Below are 16579 nucleotides of genomic sequence, written 5' to 3' on the forward strand. Positions count from 1 at the left end.
TAAGTTACTTTTATGTGCAGGGATTTCCCTCCTACCCTTCTCTGGAGCATTCAGTAATGCTCCTTCCCTACCTGCAGTGGAAATGGGCAGCTGTTCCACTGTGTCTAATACTTGTAAAATGAAGATCTTAATCTTTAAATCTTTAATCTTTTAATCTGTATTTTAATTTTTGTAGTATTTATTTTGTTTTTGCTGTGCTTTTCGTTGTTTGTTTGTATATGTTTTTGTATTTTTATTATGATATATTGTATTTTATTTTGTTTGTTCACCGCCCTGAGAGCTATTTCGCTAAGGGCGGTATATAAATTGAAATAATAAATAATAAAAATAAATATAAATTTAAAATTATTGTTATTGTTATTGGAAGATTCAGGACAGACAAAAGAAAGTACTACCTAAAGTTAAACTAGGGAATTTGCTCCCACAAGAAGCAATGATGACCACAAACTTGGATGGCTTTAAGAGAGGATAGAGAAATTCATGGAGGATAAGCCTATGGCACGAAAGCAAACTCTACATGTGTTGCTCCGCCCACTTTTGCCTCAGGCCCCACCCACCACTGACATGTGGCTCCCAGAAGGCTGTCCAGAGGAGAATTCAACCTGAGGCTGAGAAAGGTTCCCCACCCCTGATTTAATGTATGTACTTGGTGATGGAATGTACTGAACTGGGCCCATTTTTTTTTTTTGGAAGTCTGCTGTCAGTAATAATAATCATGAGAGCTAAAAGAGTCATTTCCCATTTGAACCGACAGCTGGGACCAAATGCTAAAAAGAGACCATGAGTTGTCTCTCCCCCGTGTGCCAACGCAGACCTTGTCCCTTGCAACATACTCCAGCTGCCAGATTTTGTGCTGGGCTTGTGAAGGGCTTCCAGGTATATCCAGGTTTTCAGAAAGGTGGAAGGCAGTTCATGCTGTCAGTCGTCTGATGACTGCCCTGAGGGTGGGGAAAAAAAGCTTTGCTGCCATTTCCCGTCCCCCAGTCAGGCATTATGAGTGATAAGCAGCTGTTGCAAAGGGGGAAAGTCTGGTGGTCTCCATCATTGTCTCGTCATTGCCATCGCTCGTTGTGCCCTCGTTGGATTATCAAATTCCTGGCAGTGGAAGAGGTTGCCATGAAGTGGCGATTATGAGACGATACGTGGCGGAATTGGCACCACTGCATGGATCGAGAAGAGGGCAGAGATGGTGCCAGAGCAGAGCTGTTGCATAATGATTCCCTATTCTCCTCCCCCCTGCCCCCCCTATATTGCCACTCCATTCACTGGTGGGCAAACTGTGAGAGGGCATTTCGCCAATCTGCTAGGGAGCGGTGGCAAAAATAATCAAATTGGTTTGGGCGTGGGGGACGGAAGGGTGTGCATTGCATTGGAGCCTAATTCTGCCAGGGATGGGGTTACAGGGGGCAAATGTGCATGAGTCTGCTTCATTGCTTTGCCCACTTTGGCATCTGCTCCCTCCCACTTCTAGTATTTGGCCCCTGGAAGGTTGTCCATAAGGGAATCTGGCCCTTGGGCTGAAAAGGTTTCTCCATCCCAGACTTACATGATGAACAGCAGTGGTTGCTTTCTTCTCCAGGGGTCTGATGGAGGCAGTATTTTTTGACAGTGATGGCCTGCCACAAGCCATTACCATCCATTGCTCAAGGGGAACTGATGACTATTTTATGTGCAGCTCTCTGGCCAAAAGCTACTTCAAGCAGCTGCTTTTCTGGTCTTTTTTTTTTAAGAGTGTGTTCAATAATGGCACATTCCATGAGTGAGCCAGCAGAGCAGGGGGTTGACCCAGAACCTCTTCCCGTCAGTGTAGACAGTACTTACCTAGATGGACTCAATACAAGAAAGCTTTTTATATTCCAATGAAATCCTCAACCACCTTTAAGTGTGTGTTTTTTAAAGAGACTCCAGTGCACTTGGCCACCTCATTGTGAAATCTGGACACAGTGCAGATTCCGAAATGGGCCCCCATTCAGGAATGTAAGAAGGCATCATTTTCCATTCCACCCCGTATTTGGTGCGTTCAGCGCTGTTTCCGTTCCACTGCAGCATGTCTCCCACCAAAAACTAATGGTATTCATTTTGGTGTAGCGAAATTGTGGAACTTAACACAATTTACATAATCAGTTTTTTTAATTATGTTGTGATTATGTTGTTCCACCCCGTTCATTTCAATGTAAATGGGTGGGGGGACATAATCAATTATACATCATTTGCAAACTGAAAGCACCAACAGCAGCAAAGCCCAATATTCGCTGGATTGATTTCCGTTCTGGGCATGAGATGAATAAGCAAACATCGGCAACCACGGCTCCTGTTTCCATTTTTGTCAGAATTCTCCAACTTCCTCACCCATGTTTGATTCAGATTTTGGTCTAGGAAGCCTAGATCAGGTGAGTTTCTTTGGAATTGGCATTTGCCAAATTCCTTCTCTGTGCATTCTTCCTCTTCTCACTTTCTTGTTGTTGATGGTGGCGAGATAGTGATGTACTCAGCAGCCAGCAAACAAGTTCAAGCATCTGCTCTATGTAAGGCAGGAGTGGGGAACCTTTTTTTCAGATCAAGAGCCTCATTCCAAGAAAGATGCCTGTGGTGGGCGGAGCCAAAGGGGGAAATGAACAGAACAGTGAATGTGACTTTTAATGTTGTTGGGGATGTGTGAATCAATTTCAGTTTCTCGTTTTTCCAATCTTAAATTCAAGTCTCTGCATTTTTGCAGCAATTTGCAATTTTTTTTAAAACCCTCATGAAAATTCTCCAGCATTTTAGTGTGAATTTCTCCTAATAAGCATATTTTTGTAGGCAGTTTTGACCAATGTACATATTTTTATAAGCCATTTGTCATCTTATAATGCAGTTTTGCATATTATTTTCACTGATATATTATTTTTTATGCAATAAAATAATATATGCATTTTTTTTGTAAACCTTGGTTAGTTGGTGAACTGCATAGCAAAATTCAACTAAGTGCTAATTTTGAAGCATGGGTGTGTTTCCGTTCTGATATTGTTTCAGAAAGTGCAAGTTTGATAGATTCGGCCTAAAATGCAAGCTGAATGGAATTTCTCATCCATCCCAGCCCTAGATAATTAGTGAGCCTAGATATTAGGAAGGCCTGGGGGAACGATGACAGTTTGCAACTCTAGACAGGTACAAGTGCCAAGATGTGGAAGGAGATCCCAGACTGAAATCAACAGCATGAACACATTGAGTATGATTTATTTTGCAAGTGAGAAAAAGAAGAGGCAACAGACTCTCTATCTCTGTGTGTGTGTGTAAGAGAGAGAGAGAGAGAGGATGGGTGAGAATTGATTTTGTGAAGGTGGCCATCACAATGTTCAGTTCCTTTCACAGTGTGAGCCAGTGATAGCACCGCTGTTTTGGTTTGGAAAGTGTTGATGTGCTACCTCTTCTTTTGCCAAGTGACCAAGGAGATGCTGTGCAGGGCTATCTAGTAATTATACTGGTGGAATGAACCCTCTGCCTCCCTCCTATCCACCTGCATGCACTCCTCTACCCTGTGAAAGGAATCATGCACACCTCCAAAATACCTTTCACCTGGCCATAGCTGTAGGGAATTCTCTGCCTGAACTCCGCAAGCATCCATTCGGGCTTGGCTTCTCCACACAGCGAAGCAGGAGAGTGGCGGCGAGCGGTCCTAAAAGACATACTCTCTTGTCCAAAAAAATTGAGACAGAACTTGCCTGCTTCTACCACAACTTGCTCCTGAGTCTGTGGCATGGGAAATCACGAGAATGCCGTGAAAGCTTGGGAGTGCTTGGAAGTCATCCAGTAGGAGAGGGCTGGGGAGGCGATAGGGCCACAGACAACATCACAGATATCCTGTGTATGTCTTGTTGAGACCTATCTTTTTGCCCACAGTGGTCATACTCTACCCCCTCTAGGATGCACACTTTAACATGGTGAGGGGGTTTGAGAGGGTCGGAGAAGCTGAGAGCAATGCTGTCAGGAGTCTAGACCAAGAGGCTAGACTCCTAGCAGGGTCACCCAAGGCAGAATGGTCAAAGCTGAGACACCAGACTAAGATGCATCCAGACTCAGAGGAAGGCAATGGTAAACCGCCTCTGAATACCTCTTACCAGGAAAACCCTATGAATAGACTTATTCCAAAATGCAACAGATGGACTGATTCCATAAAGGAAGCCACAGACCTGAACTTACAAGATCTGAACAGGGTGGTTTATAACAGATGCTATTGCAGGTTGCAGCTTCATCAGGTTGCCATAAGTCATAATCGACTTGAAGGCACATAACAACAAAGTCATACTCTGACATAGTAAGTTTGGATCCTGTTATTTCTCAATTTCAGATATTTATGATGATGTTTTGTTGTTTTGTGCTGTCTTGTGTACCATTTAGAAGTTTAAAAAGGCTTTTCAAGAAAATGGCCCTTGGGGAGGCTTGAGGCCCAGCGACCGAGCATCTGCTTTGCACGCAGAAGGTCCCAGGTTCAATCCCTGGCATCTCCAGCTAGGGTTGGGAGAGAATCCCTGGCTGAAATCCCAGAGAGCCACTGCCAGTCAGTGTAGAGAGCACTGAGCTTGATGGACCAATGGTCTGACTCAGTAGAAGTCACCTTCCTGTGTTTCTATAATAAATGAATAAATAAATTGCGTTTTAAAAAAAATATTTCAAGGATTTTTTTTTAACTCCAGGCTTCAGCCAAAAAATAGGGGTAGGTGGGTCGAGAACATAACAAGAGCCTTGCTAGATCAGGCCAGTGGCCCAACTAGTCCAGCCTCCTGTTCTCACAGTGGCCATCCAGATGCCCAAGAGAAGCCCACTGGCAGGACCTGAGTGCAAGAGAACTGTCCCCTCTTGCAGCTACCAGCAACTGTTGTCAAAAGCATACTACATCTGACTGGTGGCAGTGCACAGCCTTTATGGTTAGTAGCCACTGATAGCCTTACAAGAGTCTTACAATTCATGCACACGCAGGGAAAAAACCAGTTTCTGCTTAAAGTCTAAAAAGAACACAACACAAAAGGAAAATTGATTGGGAGGGAGGAGGAAATCAGCAACTTCCTGCTTCTGCTGTTACTGTCGGTTCCCTTCTTCCTTACGGTGGCTTGCCTCTTAATTCATATCAAGGCAAGCTTGTATAGGCACATAGGCCCTTTTATTCTGTCAACTGCCACCTGCCTCTTTGCCGTGCTTGGACTTGGGATGACCTGTCCTGGAGAGGACAAAGTGAGGATGCAGGCAGGCAGTTGGGAGATCTGAGTTCCGTTGATGGGGAGGGAATCACAGCTAGCAGTCTTGTGCTGGTGAAGTGGCCTGACATCTTTGAGTTAATGCATGCATAGGATTTGCATGTCAAAAGTGGGGTCAGGTAGGTTATGTGTGAAAGAGGAGGTGCAAGATGACTCCTTCAAATAGAGGACTGCCCTCTGTCAAGTAGGACACATGGGCCACCCTACCCCCTAGCCAAGGGAAGATGTAGCAATTGCATCTCTGCTAGGGATGCAGAAGAAATTCATTTCACTTAGCACCTGTTTGTTTTTGCATTTATATCCCACTTTTTCTCCAAGGAGCTCAAAGTGGTGTACATGGTTCTCCCCCTCCTAATTTAATCCCCACAACAGGTTAGGCTGAGAAGCAGTGACTGGCCCAAGGTCACCCAGTCTGCTTAATGGCTGAGCATGGATTCACTAATAGGCAAAAAACCTTGCGGTTTAAGAACGTACCTATAGCTAGCAGATATTTCTATCAAACTTTAAAAAGCGGGGAAATCCTCTCTGAGATGTACTGCCCCACAAATTGGTCAAAATGCAAACACCATTTGGGTTGGTCTTTCACAGTCCAATCCACTTGCTGTGTACCTTGGAAGAGTTTGGTAACGTGCCTCTGAGCATATGGTGAGTGGTGGCAACACCTGCCATCTCCAAAGATGGAGAATTACATTTTTGTATGTTTGTTGGTGTTCTTCTTACTTTGCTTCTTTCCTGTATTACTATTATTTCTACAGAGAATCTAATCTAGAAAATTATATTTCTCTCATTATTCATCCTAGAAATCTGTGTCAAATTTAATTTTATTAATTTCGAAGCCTTTTTATTGGTCAATATCATATGATGGTGAAGACGGCCTTTTGTGTTTCAAACTGGAGGTTATGCTCTATTTCTATTTTGGGCGCATTAACAGTTGAATCTGAAACTGCAGTTTGATGTAAAATCAGGCTGATTACAGTATGTTGCTACTTAAGCAATTAATCTAGCTGTTGGAAAAAACAAACTTGGCCTGCCCAAGATGCATGTTTTCAGCCTGCTATGCTTAAACTACTCCACGTAAGGAAAGGTGGGCATGGTCAATGAAAAACAGAGCACACCTGGAATTGTGCTAGAATATATTTCACCTCCCACTGTTTTATCTTGTGCAAACTGAGACACTCCTCATGTCCATTGGAAACTATTCTGCAGAATAGTCAGTGCCATTATTCCACAATTGTTTTTGGAGTTTTTTTTTTACTGTTGCCAAGTGTTACTGCACTTCACATATTCACAGAAACAGAAGCAAAAGAAAATGATTTACTATAGGAAACTTCACTAAAATTTCAAAGTAAATTGAACATATTTAAAGTGACTATCCAAACTCTTGTCAACTGTCTGAATATAGTTGCTTCCTCCCTACTAAAACAAAACCAGTGCAGCACATGTCTTGTTTCTGTTATTTGGGCTGGTTGCAGGTGTTTCCACCACTCACCATTTTTGCCTATTAGTGAATTTCTCTGCTTTTGAATCCGGGAGGGAAGAAATGGGATCCTGTGCAACTTTGCTGAGAATGGATTGGTCATTTGCATGCTTATTGAGTTCCGTGGGATTTACTCCTGTGCAATCATGCTTAGGATAGGTGAAACTGACCACAGGGGATGGGGGGGGTGAGAAGGGAGATGGGAGTAGGCAGGAGGGGGAGGAGAAGGCTAGGTTTGATTGTTTGTATGTTTATTGAGTTAGGTGGGATTTACTCCTGTGCAATCATGCTTAGGATAGGTAAAACTGACCATGGGAAGGGAGCTCTGGAGTGGGTAGGGGAGGATGAAGGAGGAAGGGAGAGGAGAGGGGAAGGGGGAAAAGGCAGGTCTGATGATTTGCATGCTTACTGAGTTCAGTGGGATTTATTCCCATGCAGTCATGGCTAGGATAGGTAAAACTCACCATGGGGTAGGAGGAAGGGGAGGGGAGAGGAGAGGGAAGAAGGAAGGGGGGGAGAGGGGAGCAGAAGGTGGTGGAGGGTAAAGGAGGAGATTGGAAGGGGAGGGGATTAGAAGGGGGAGGGAAGGGGCAAAAGGGAGGGAGGAGGAGGGGAGAGCAGGTTTGATCATTTGCATGCTGATTGAGTTCAGTGGGATTTACTCCTGTGCAGTCATGCTTAGGCTAGGTGAAACTGACCTGGGGGAGGGGTGGGGAGAGGAAGAGAGCAGGAAGGGGAGGAGGGGGCAGGGAGGGGAGGGGAGGGGAGGGGGGAGGAGATTGGATGGGTGGGCACTGGGCAGAGGAGAAGCCCCTTTCCTTTCCAAAAAGGAAACATTGTGAACACTATCATTCTTTTTCAGGGTTTCCCCCCACCTTTTTATTCTACAGCAGGCACATGTAGCCTCCCACACAAATTTAAACCAAAGCTGTCCCTGGACACATCCACACCAGACCTTGATTTTACTTTAGACAGTCATGGCTTCCCCCAAAGAATCCTGGGAAGTGTAGTTTGTGAAGGGTGCTGAGAGTTGTCAGAAGTCACCCTATTCCCCTCACAGAGCTACAATTCCCAGAAGAGGGGCTGACCGTTAAACCCCTTTGGCCACTGGAGGGGAATAGGAGTCTCCTAACAACTCTCAGCACCCTTCACAAATTACACTTCCCAGGATTCTTTGGGGGAAGCCATGACTGTCTACAGTAAATAAAGGTCTAGAGTGGGTGCGCCCGCCTGGTTAGCTAAGCCAAGCAGCTGTGAGTCTGGCTCTTACTACACTGACAGTTGGTTCTTACTGAGCATGCCCAACATTATAATAGCATTCAGTGTTAAATTTCTTAAATGAATTAAAAATCAGCCAGGCATTTTTTCACTTTTAAACTGCAGAAGATGAAGGTCAGAATATGGGGCAAGGTCAGTAATAGGATTACAGATACTCTGTGAACATGGCTGATTTTTGATTAATTTCAACAAATTATGAGAACCCTGATAGAAAAATGTCCAACAGGGGTCTGGATTTTTTCTCTTGTTTTACACTTTGAATTCTCGATTCTCTCTGAGTGTTTTGTGTATTGCCATGAAAACTTAGAGGGTTGTTAAGCAAGTGTTTCTGAGATCAGGACTATAAGTTTTGTAAGGTTTTGTTTTGAAATGAGGTTATGGGAAGGATCAGAATGGCATGGGGGGCCTGGCAACCAACAAGTTGTGCAGGGGGAAGGGAGAATTCCACTTTGTGGTTTTTCTCATTATAGTGTTGCAAGAACACCTGCATTTGGCAGACTTTCTCTTCTCCTAAAGATACAGGATCAGTCTCAGGCCATGGACCTGGCAACCCTAAGCAGGAGAGGTTTTCTCTGTAAACCTTGCTAAATGTGGCAGGATGAAGGCTGCCAACTTTTCAGCCAGACGTTGTGGCTGTGCTCGGAAGAGCTACTTGGTGTGCAAGAGGAAGTCAGGAAGCTCCTCCTCATGTATTGCAAAAGCTTCTGCTAAAGAGCAGGCTGGGTCAGCTTCATCTCTGCCCCCCTCCTTACCACTCACCAACAACAGCACGTATACTTTATGTGGGGCTGGCTTTGAATTTGGTCCAGAAGCCACAGTTAGTACAAAGCCCTCTGCTCTCTGGGGCAACATAGTGGCAACATGTGACGCCTCTCTTGAAAGTAGGGATGGAAGAATCCATCCATCATGGTTCTCTAGTTCTTCCAATCTTAAATTTGGCTATCCACATTTCTTCAGCAATTTGACTTTTTTAAAAAAAATCCTCATGGAAATTCTTCAGCATTTAGTATGAGTTTCTCCTATTAAGCACAATTTTTATATGCAGTTTTGGCTAATGTACACATTTTCCCAAGCAACTTCTCTTAATATAATGCATGTTTGCATGTTATTTTCACTAATACATTCATTTTTATGCACACTTTCACCTAATGTGCATTTTTTATAAACATTGAACTGCATTGCAAAATTTGGATGAGTGCAAATTTTGAAGTAAGAGTTTGTTTCATTTCTCATATTGTTTCAGAAAAATGTGTTTAATAGGTTCAGCTTTAGAAGCAAACCGAATTAAATTCCTCCCCCATCACTACTTGAAAACATTGCACGAGAGGCCCTCTCCTGCGCACAGTGATTGGTTGGGTATATAAGAGGTGAGATGATCTCTTCGGTATCCTGGTCCCAAGCTGTGTAGAGCCAATTCCAAATGGTCACAAAACATTTCCTAGGGAAAGCTGGAGATTTTTCTTAAAGGTAGAGAATAGTAAAATGTGAAGAATGCACCCTTTTCTGAACTTTGCAAACCCAATCTCCTGGAGTTTTCAGCGCTTTTGCAGTTTTGCAACTTGCACAGCAGTGCCCCTTCAGATTGCAGAAGCAAATCACCCCCAGCTGGTTCCAGGCTCACAACAAGTTAAGATCATATAATCTGTACCTGGCAAACTAGGTGGGTGGATGAGCTCAGTGTCAGCAAGAAAGTCCACCCCACCCCACCCAATTATCCATTGTAGGAACCACAAGATTTGTGCTGAGAACGAATGATGGCCATTAAAACCCTTTCCATCTGTTTCCTTTTTGGTGTCGATTTATTTGGATCCAAAGTGTGGCTTCCTTTCACCACCGCTACCCCATCACCTCCTCAGTAATTTGACATTCTGTGGCAAGAACGGATGAAATGAGTCAAGGAGGTGTCAACTGGAACTAAGTGGTCATAGGGAGAGGATCTAGGGAAGGCCCAGAAGTTCTTCATGGCCCTGTAACTTATCTTCCCCCCAGCCCTCCCACTCAAACTCTCACTGGATTCTGAAATATCACTGGACCATATTTAGCCCACGTGGTTTCAGGGGTGGGGTCCCCCGTAGCCATAAAAGCTGGAAACTGGAAGGATGTCTCGATCTCTTTGTATGTGGCTGTTTATGCAAATCTCTGGTGTGACTGTACTTTGAACACTGTGTACAGTTCTGGTCCCCTCACTTCAAAAAAGAGCTGGAAAAGGTTCAGGAAAGGGCAACCAAAATGATCAAAAGGATGGAGTGATTCCCCTATGAGGAAAGGTTGCATGTTGGGGCTTTTTAGTTTAGGGGAAACCTGAGTAAGGGGGGATATGGTAGACATATAAAAGTATGCATGGTGTGGAGAAAATGGATGAGAAGTGTTCCTCCATCTCTCATAATACTAGAACCTGGGGACATCCAATAACGCTGGATGTTGGAAGATTCAGGGCAGACAAAACAAAGGATCCCTCCATGCAGCACATAGTTAAACTATGGAATTGGCTCCCTCAAGATGCAGTGATGGCCACCAACTTAGATGCATTTAAAAGGGAAGTAGACAGATTCATGGAAGATAAGGAAACATGGCTATTAGCCATGATGACTGTGTACTTTCTCCACTGTCAGAGGCAGTATGGCTGTGAATGCCAGTTGCTGGGAATCACAAGTGAAGAGAGCATTGTTGCACTCGGGTCCTGCTCGTGGGCTTTCCCTAATGGGCATCTGGTTGGCTGTTGTCAGAACAGGATACTGGACTAGACGGGCCTTTGGCCTGATCCAGCAGCAAGGCTGTTCTTACGTTCTTAATGAAAGTTTATGCACCCTGTTGATGAAGAAGAAACTCTTGTGCTGCAAAGCCAAGGGTATGTGGGCACATGTCAGGCTTGTGGGATTTGCTTTGTTGTCCAATATAAATCCTAGTCCAGCAGTCGGAACCAAGTTGAAAATAGTGGCTGGGTGTGACGCCAGTTACCTTCCTGCACCCATGAGCCATGCGCTGGAATGATCTGCAGATGCATATTTATTTATTTATTTTACATTTATATCCTACTTTTCCTTCAAGGAGGAGCTCAAGGTGGTGAACCTTGTTCTCCCTCTGCTCCATGTTATCTTCACAAAGAACCTTGCAAAGTAGGCTTAGGCTGAGAGACAGTGACTGGCCCAAGGTCACCCAGTGAGTGAGCTTCATGGTTGAGTGGGGATTGGAACCCTGGTCTCCCAGGTCCCAGCCCGACACTCTAACCATTACGCCGCCACTGGCCCTCACGTTCAAACTGACATGCGATGTACTACAGATTTGGAATTCTAACAGCCTCATTTAGTGTCGGGGGGAGGACTTTTTATTTTGGTTTTTGTTAAACAATTAGGAATCAGATGCCCTTGACAATCTACTGCTAATTATCCAGCAAGTTGCCATTATTTCCTGATTAGGGATGGAAAGTTCTGACAGCTTTGGGTCTCTCAGTTTGTCATTTTTCCAGACTTAAATTCAGTTCTCCACATTTCTACAGCAATTTGTGATTTTTTTTAAAAAAACAAATCCTCATGAAAATTTCCCAGCATTTTAGTGCGAATTTCTCCTAATAAACATATTTGTGTATGCATGTGCACTAGTGTGCACATTTTTGCAAGCAACATCTCATATAATGCATTTTGAATGTTACTTTCAGTCACATATTCATTTCTTATTCACACTTTCCCGTAAACGATAAATTGGCATTGCAAAATTCAAGTAAGTGCCAATTTCAAATGATAGCTGTGTTTTGGTTCTCCTATTGTTTCAGAAAGTGCGAATTTGATAGATCCAGCTTGAAATGCAAACTGAATATTTCTTGCCCATCCCTACCTTCTGCCCAGTCTTGTAGTCGAATATTCTAGAATGCACCCAGGGCACGCACATGCATGCACACACACACCCTCACACACACACATGACCTCTTGTGGACCAATTCATCATTGCATGTTCCTTCTCAGCCCCCAACACTGATCCCCTTTAGACAAAGCAATGAAAAGGAGTGTGCCGCCTCCCTTCTTCCACTGTTTACTGCTGTCAGTCTCCCACCTGCCTCCATCCCACCAAAGGACTAAGCTGGGCGTTGGCAACCTCAGGTTTGGGGGTGAACTCCACTCATCCAGACCTCTATGTATGGGACACTCCCCAGGCCACCCCCTCTCTCTCCCAGGCCACCCCCTCTCTCTCCCAGGCCACCCCCTTCTCTTCCCAGCCCACACCTCCCCAGGGCAGTGCCCCTCACTGGTCCCTTGAGAGTTTTTTGCCTAGCTGGAATGTGTCTTCTTCCTCTTCTTCTTCCTCTCCCTCTCCCTCTCCTCCTCCTCCTCATCATTTATTTCCTGCCCTTCACCCAAAGGTTCCAGGGTGGGATACAGTAATTTTTAAAATTTTATATTAAAAACAACCACAAGATAGGGTGGGTCCTAACAATGTACGTGTCGGGTCCCAAAGGCCTGGATGGGGGAATATAGAGGTGTGTGTGTGTGTGTGTGTGTGTGTGTGTGTAAACTAGCATACTATACAAAAGTAAATTTTACATTCGCTGCTCCACCCATGCCCAGTCCATGTGGCCCCTGGAAGGTTGTTTGCAAGGGAATGTGCCCCTTGCGCTAAAAACGTTTCTCTCCCCTGGACCTATGCAGCTGCTCGTATGTAAATTGGGCAGAGTCTCTCTCTCTCTCTCTCTCTCTCTCTCTCTCTCTCTCTCTCTCTCTCTCTCTCTCTCTCTCTCTCTCTCTCTCTTACACACACACACACACACACACACAAGCTATTTTATACCAAGTCAGACCGTTTATCTCAATATTGTCTACATTGACTGGCAGCAACCCTCCAAGCTTTCAGACCAGGAGTCCCTCCCAGCCCTACCTGGAGATGCTAGCAGGGATTGAACCTGGGACCTTCTGCATGCAAAGCAGATCCTCTGCTGCTGAGCAATGGCTCTTCCGCACGCATGCACACACACACATTCACACACATCTATGGCGGCTGAAGTGAGAGGAGCGGTTTGGATTTGCAGCTGTTGCGAGAGAGACGAAGCCCCCAGCTCCTCTTACCAAGGATGGGACCTTCCCTCTGGAATAGTCTGGTGTTTGTGGAAGGAAGGGGATGGGGGAGTGGGAAGAAGCTCAGCGTTGCCTCCCAGCTGCTGCCGCCACAAGAGTGATGGGGGGGACTGCTGCTGCTCCAAGCCCCGCCCCAAGTCTTGTATATTTGAGGAATGGGATTGTGGTGGTTGATTGGCTGGGGGAGGTGATGGTGGTTAAGAGATACAAAAGAGGTCAGGTGATAGCTTTTGCTGGAGCTGCCTCTGTCATCAAGGGAATGAGTGATGTGTCAAATTACACAGAAGGAACTCCCCCCCCACACACACACAATGGCAAGGGGAAGGCACGTTCAAAAGAGAGAGAGAGAGAGGTGAGAAGTGGGTGCAGTAGGATTTGTCAGGGTACTGCCGTTTGTAAATACAGGGATTTGAAGCGTGCAGATTCAAAGTCATCCAGGGTCTGAGACTGAAGAGGCTGTCAGCTTGAGAAGTGAGCGGCTTGGGAATCAGTTACCTGCAAGGATTGCGTTGCCCCACACACGTCTGTTTGGCGGCTCCGCACGGCAGCATTTGTGCTTTCCCAAGGGCCATGCCATGTTTTTTCCACGTTTGCAAGGAGTCGTGTTCTTTTCGAGCGTGGCACCATGTGTTGTTTCAGATGCCTGTTGAAAACTTTATTTACGTATTTCAGCAAGCCTACCAAGACATACGATTTAGCTGCAGATATTCATTTTGAACGTTTTACCATTTTTTATTTTTTAATTGTAATGACTTTCTTATATTTGTGGATTTTTTAAATAGTTTGGTGAGTTTAAGCTGCGCTTTACCTATAATTTTATTATGTGCACCACTTAAGCCGCATCTGCCACTTTGAAAGACATGGCTTCCCTCAAAGAATCCTGGGAACTGTAGTTTGTGAAGGGTGCTGAGATTTTCCCTCACAGAACTACAATTCCCAGAGTTCTCTGGGAAGCAAGATTGTTAAAGCATTCTGAGAATTACAGTATACCTCTGTGAAGGGAACAGGGGTTGGCTAACAACTCTCAGTGCTCATAACAAACTACAGTTCTCAGGATACTTTGAGGGAAGCCATGAATGCTTAAAGTAGTATCATATGCTTTAAATGTCTGGTGTGGATGGGCCTTAGAGAGCTCTTTGATTAATCAGTTTATACATCTCCGTGGTGCAGAGAGATAAGCGCCGGTAAAGCAACTGAAGCTCTGCTCATGGCCAGAGTTCGATTCCAACAGAAGGAGGAAGTCGAATCTCTGGTAAAAAGGGCTGAGGTCCACTCAGCCTTCCATCCATCCGGCATATGCTGGGGGGTAAAGAAAGGCTGGGGAAGGAACTGGCAACCCCACCCCATATATACTGTCTGCCTAGTAAACGTCGCAAGATGTCACCCTAAGAGTCGGAAACGACTCGCACTATAAGTGCGGGGACACCTTTACCTTTTAAAATAAATAAGCAAACCCTCTTGGTGAGGGATGGCCTTGCCATTCCTCCACAGTGGATTTCCTGAGTATGTAGGAATAGGAGATAAATTTTCTTGTTTTTCCAGCTTAATGAGAAAGTCCCTAATTGGCAGCTCTCAAACCAAAACATGAACCAAAGTATGGCTATCCAAAATCTACTGTCTTTGAATTTTCTGTTGCAGTTATCCAAGCATGCAATGTGTACAAAAATGCAGATATAAGGGGAAATGACATAGAAAAAGCATTATACTGGGGCAAATTGCTTGCAAAAATGTGTGTATTGGTCAAATCTGCATACAAAAATGCTTTTATTAGAAGAAATGTGCACTAATTAACACTGATTAGGAATGGAAAGACCTGTCAGTTTCGGTTCTCTCAGTTTCACATTTTCTCCAATCTTAAATTCGGTTCTCCACATTTCTACAGTAGTTTGCAATTTTATCCATTCTCCCGCATTTTAGTGAGAATTTCTCCGAATAAAACAATTCTGTAAGATGCTTTGACTAAGGTACACATTTTTGCAAGCAATTCCTCATCATATAAGGCATTTCTGCATATTATTTTCACTCCTATGTTCATTTTTAAGTGCCCTCACCTATGCAGCTTTGGAAATATTGATTGGCGAATGCCTTTGCAGAATTCAAATAAGTGTGAATTTCAAAAGGTGGCTGTGTTTCGGGTTTCTTATTGTTTGGGAAAGTGTGAATTTGATAGATTCGGCTTGAAGTGCGAACTGAATCGAATTTCTCACCCATCCCTAACCTGGATGAATTTTCACAAGCATTTTTTAATGCAAACTGCTGCTGAAATACAGCGAACTGGATTTAAGCTTGGGAAGAACGAGCACATGAGAACAACTGAACAGACAGATCCATCCGTTCCTAACCCATGATCCCACCTCCCTGGATTTCACCACTTAATAGGATGCTTTTCTGCTTTGTTTCCCCTTCTTTTCCAGGCTGTCCCTCGGGGACGTTCAAAGCCAGCCAGGGAGATGAGGGCTGTGTTCATTGCCCCATCAACAGCCGGACCACGTCAGAAGGAGCCACCAACTGTGTCTGCCGCAACAGCTACTACCGCGCAGACTCTGATCCGCTGGATATGCCGTGCACCAGTATGTTGCTCTGAAAGGGGATGGGGGAGGGAGACAAGCCTAGAACACCCTATCCAGGTACACTCCATTGTCCAGGGTCCTGTGCCTAGGAACCCACTTTATACAAGGTCAAGCCATTGGCCCAACCAACCCAGGATTGCCTATTCTGACTGGCAGCGGCTTTGCAGGGTCTCAAGAGGAGACATTTCCCATCACCCAATCCTTTTTTAAAACTCAAGGTGTCAGCCGCTCTGCACAAGACAATATAGGCATTCTCTGAGTTTCAGAGGCAGCATGTACCATCTGCTGGAGTACAATAGTTGGAGACGCCTGTTGCCTTTATGGCCTGCTTGTGAAAGTCCAACATCGCACCCCCTGTGCTTTGAAGCTCCCTGCTGCTTGACAGTAGGAAGGCGCCCTCGCTGTGTCGTGTCAGATGCCTGCTGAAATCTTTTCTGTATTTCAGCAAGCCTGCCAAGATTCAGTTATGCACATTCATTTTAAAAGTTTTACCAGTTATTTTTGTTTTAATAATTACTGTATGTGTGTGTGTTTAGTGAACTTATCATTTTTATTATCTGCACCACCCACACCTTGTGTTGGAAGCAATGTCATCCCACTTTAAGCAGTCATGATTACCCCCAAATCACCCTGGGAGCTGTAGTTTGCGAAGGGTGCTGAGAGTTGTTAGGAGACCCCCTATTCCGTTCACAGAGGTACAATGCCCAGAGTTCCCTAGGATAAGGGGTAGATTGTTAAACCACTCTGGGAATCCTGGTCACTGTGGAAAACCGGATTCTGGACTACAGCAACATTTAGCCTGATCCAGCAGGACTCTTCTTACATTCTTATGCAGGAGTGGGGAACCTCTGGCCCTTCAGATGCTGTTGACCTCCAGCTGCCATCAGCATCAGCCAGAAGAGCCAATGGCCAGGAATGATGAGGGTTACAATCCAGCAACTTCTGGCAGACTGCAGCTTG

General features: G+C 44.8%; 1 protein-coding gene across 2 annotated transcripts in view; it reads left to right on the forward strand.

Annotated features, from left to right (window-relative positions):
- Positions 1-16579, forward strand: part of EPHB2 (EPH receptor B2) — a 148158-nt gene that overhangs the window by 77891 nt on the left and 53688 nt on the right. For both annotated transcript variants that reach the window (XM_061602144.1, XM_061602145.1), the window contains exon 4: positions 15464-15619. In XM_061602144.1, coding sequence (XP_061458128.1) covers positions 15464-15619 — 156 coding nt within the window. The remainder of the gene's footprint in view (positions 1-15463; positions 15620-16579) is intronic.

The sequence above is a fragment of the Rhineura floridana genome, chromosome 18, assembly GCF_030035675.1.
Source record: "Rhineura floridana isolate rRhiFlo1 chromosome 18, rRhiFlo1.hap2, whole genome shotgun sequence".
Lineage (NCBI taxonomy): Eukaryota > Metazoa > Chordata > Lepidosauria > Squamata > Rhineuridae > Rhineura > Rhineura floridana.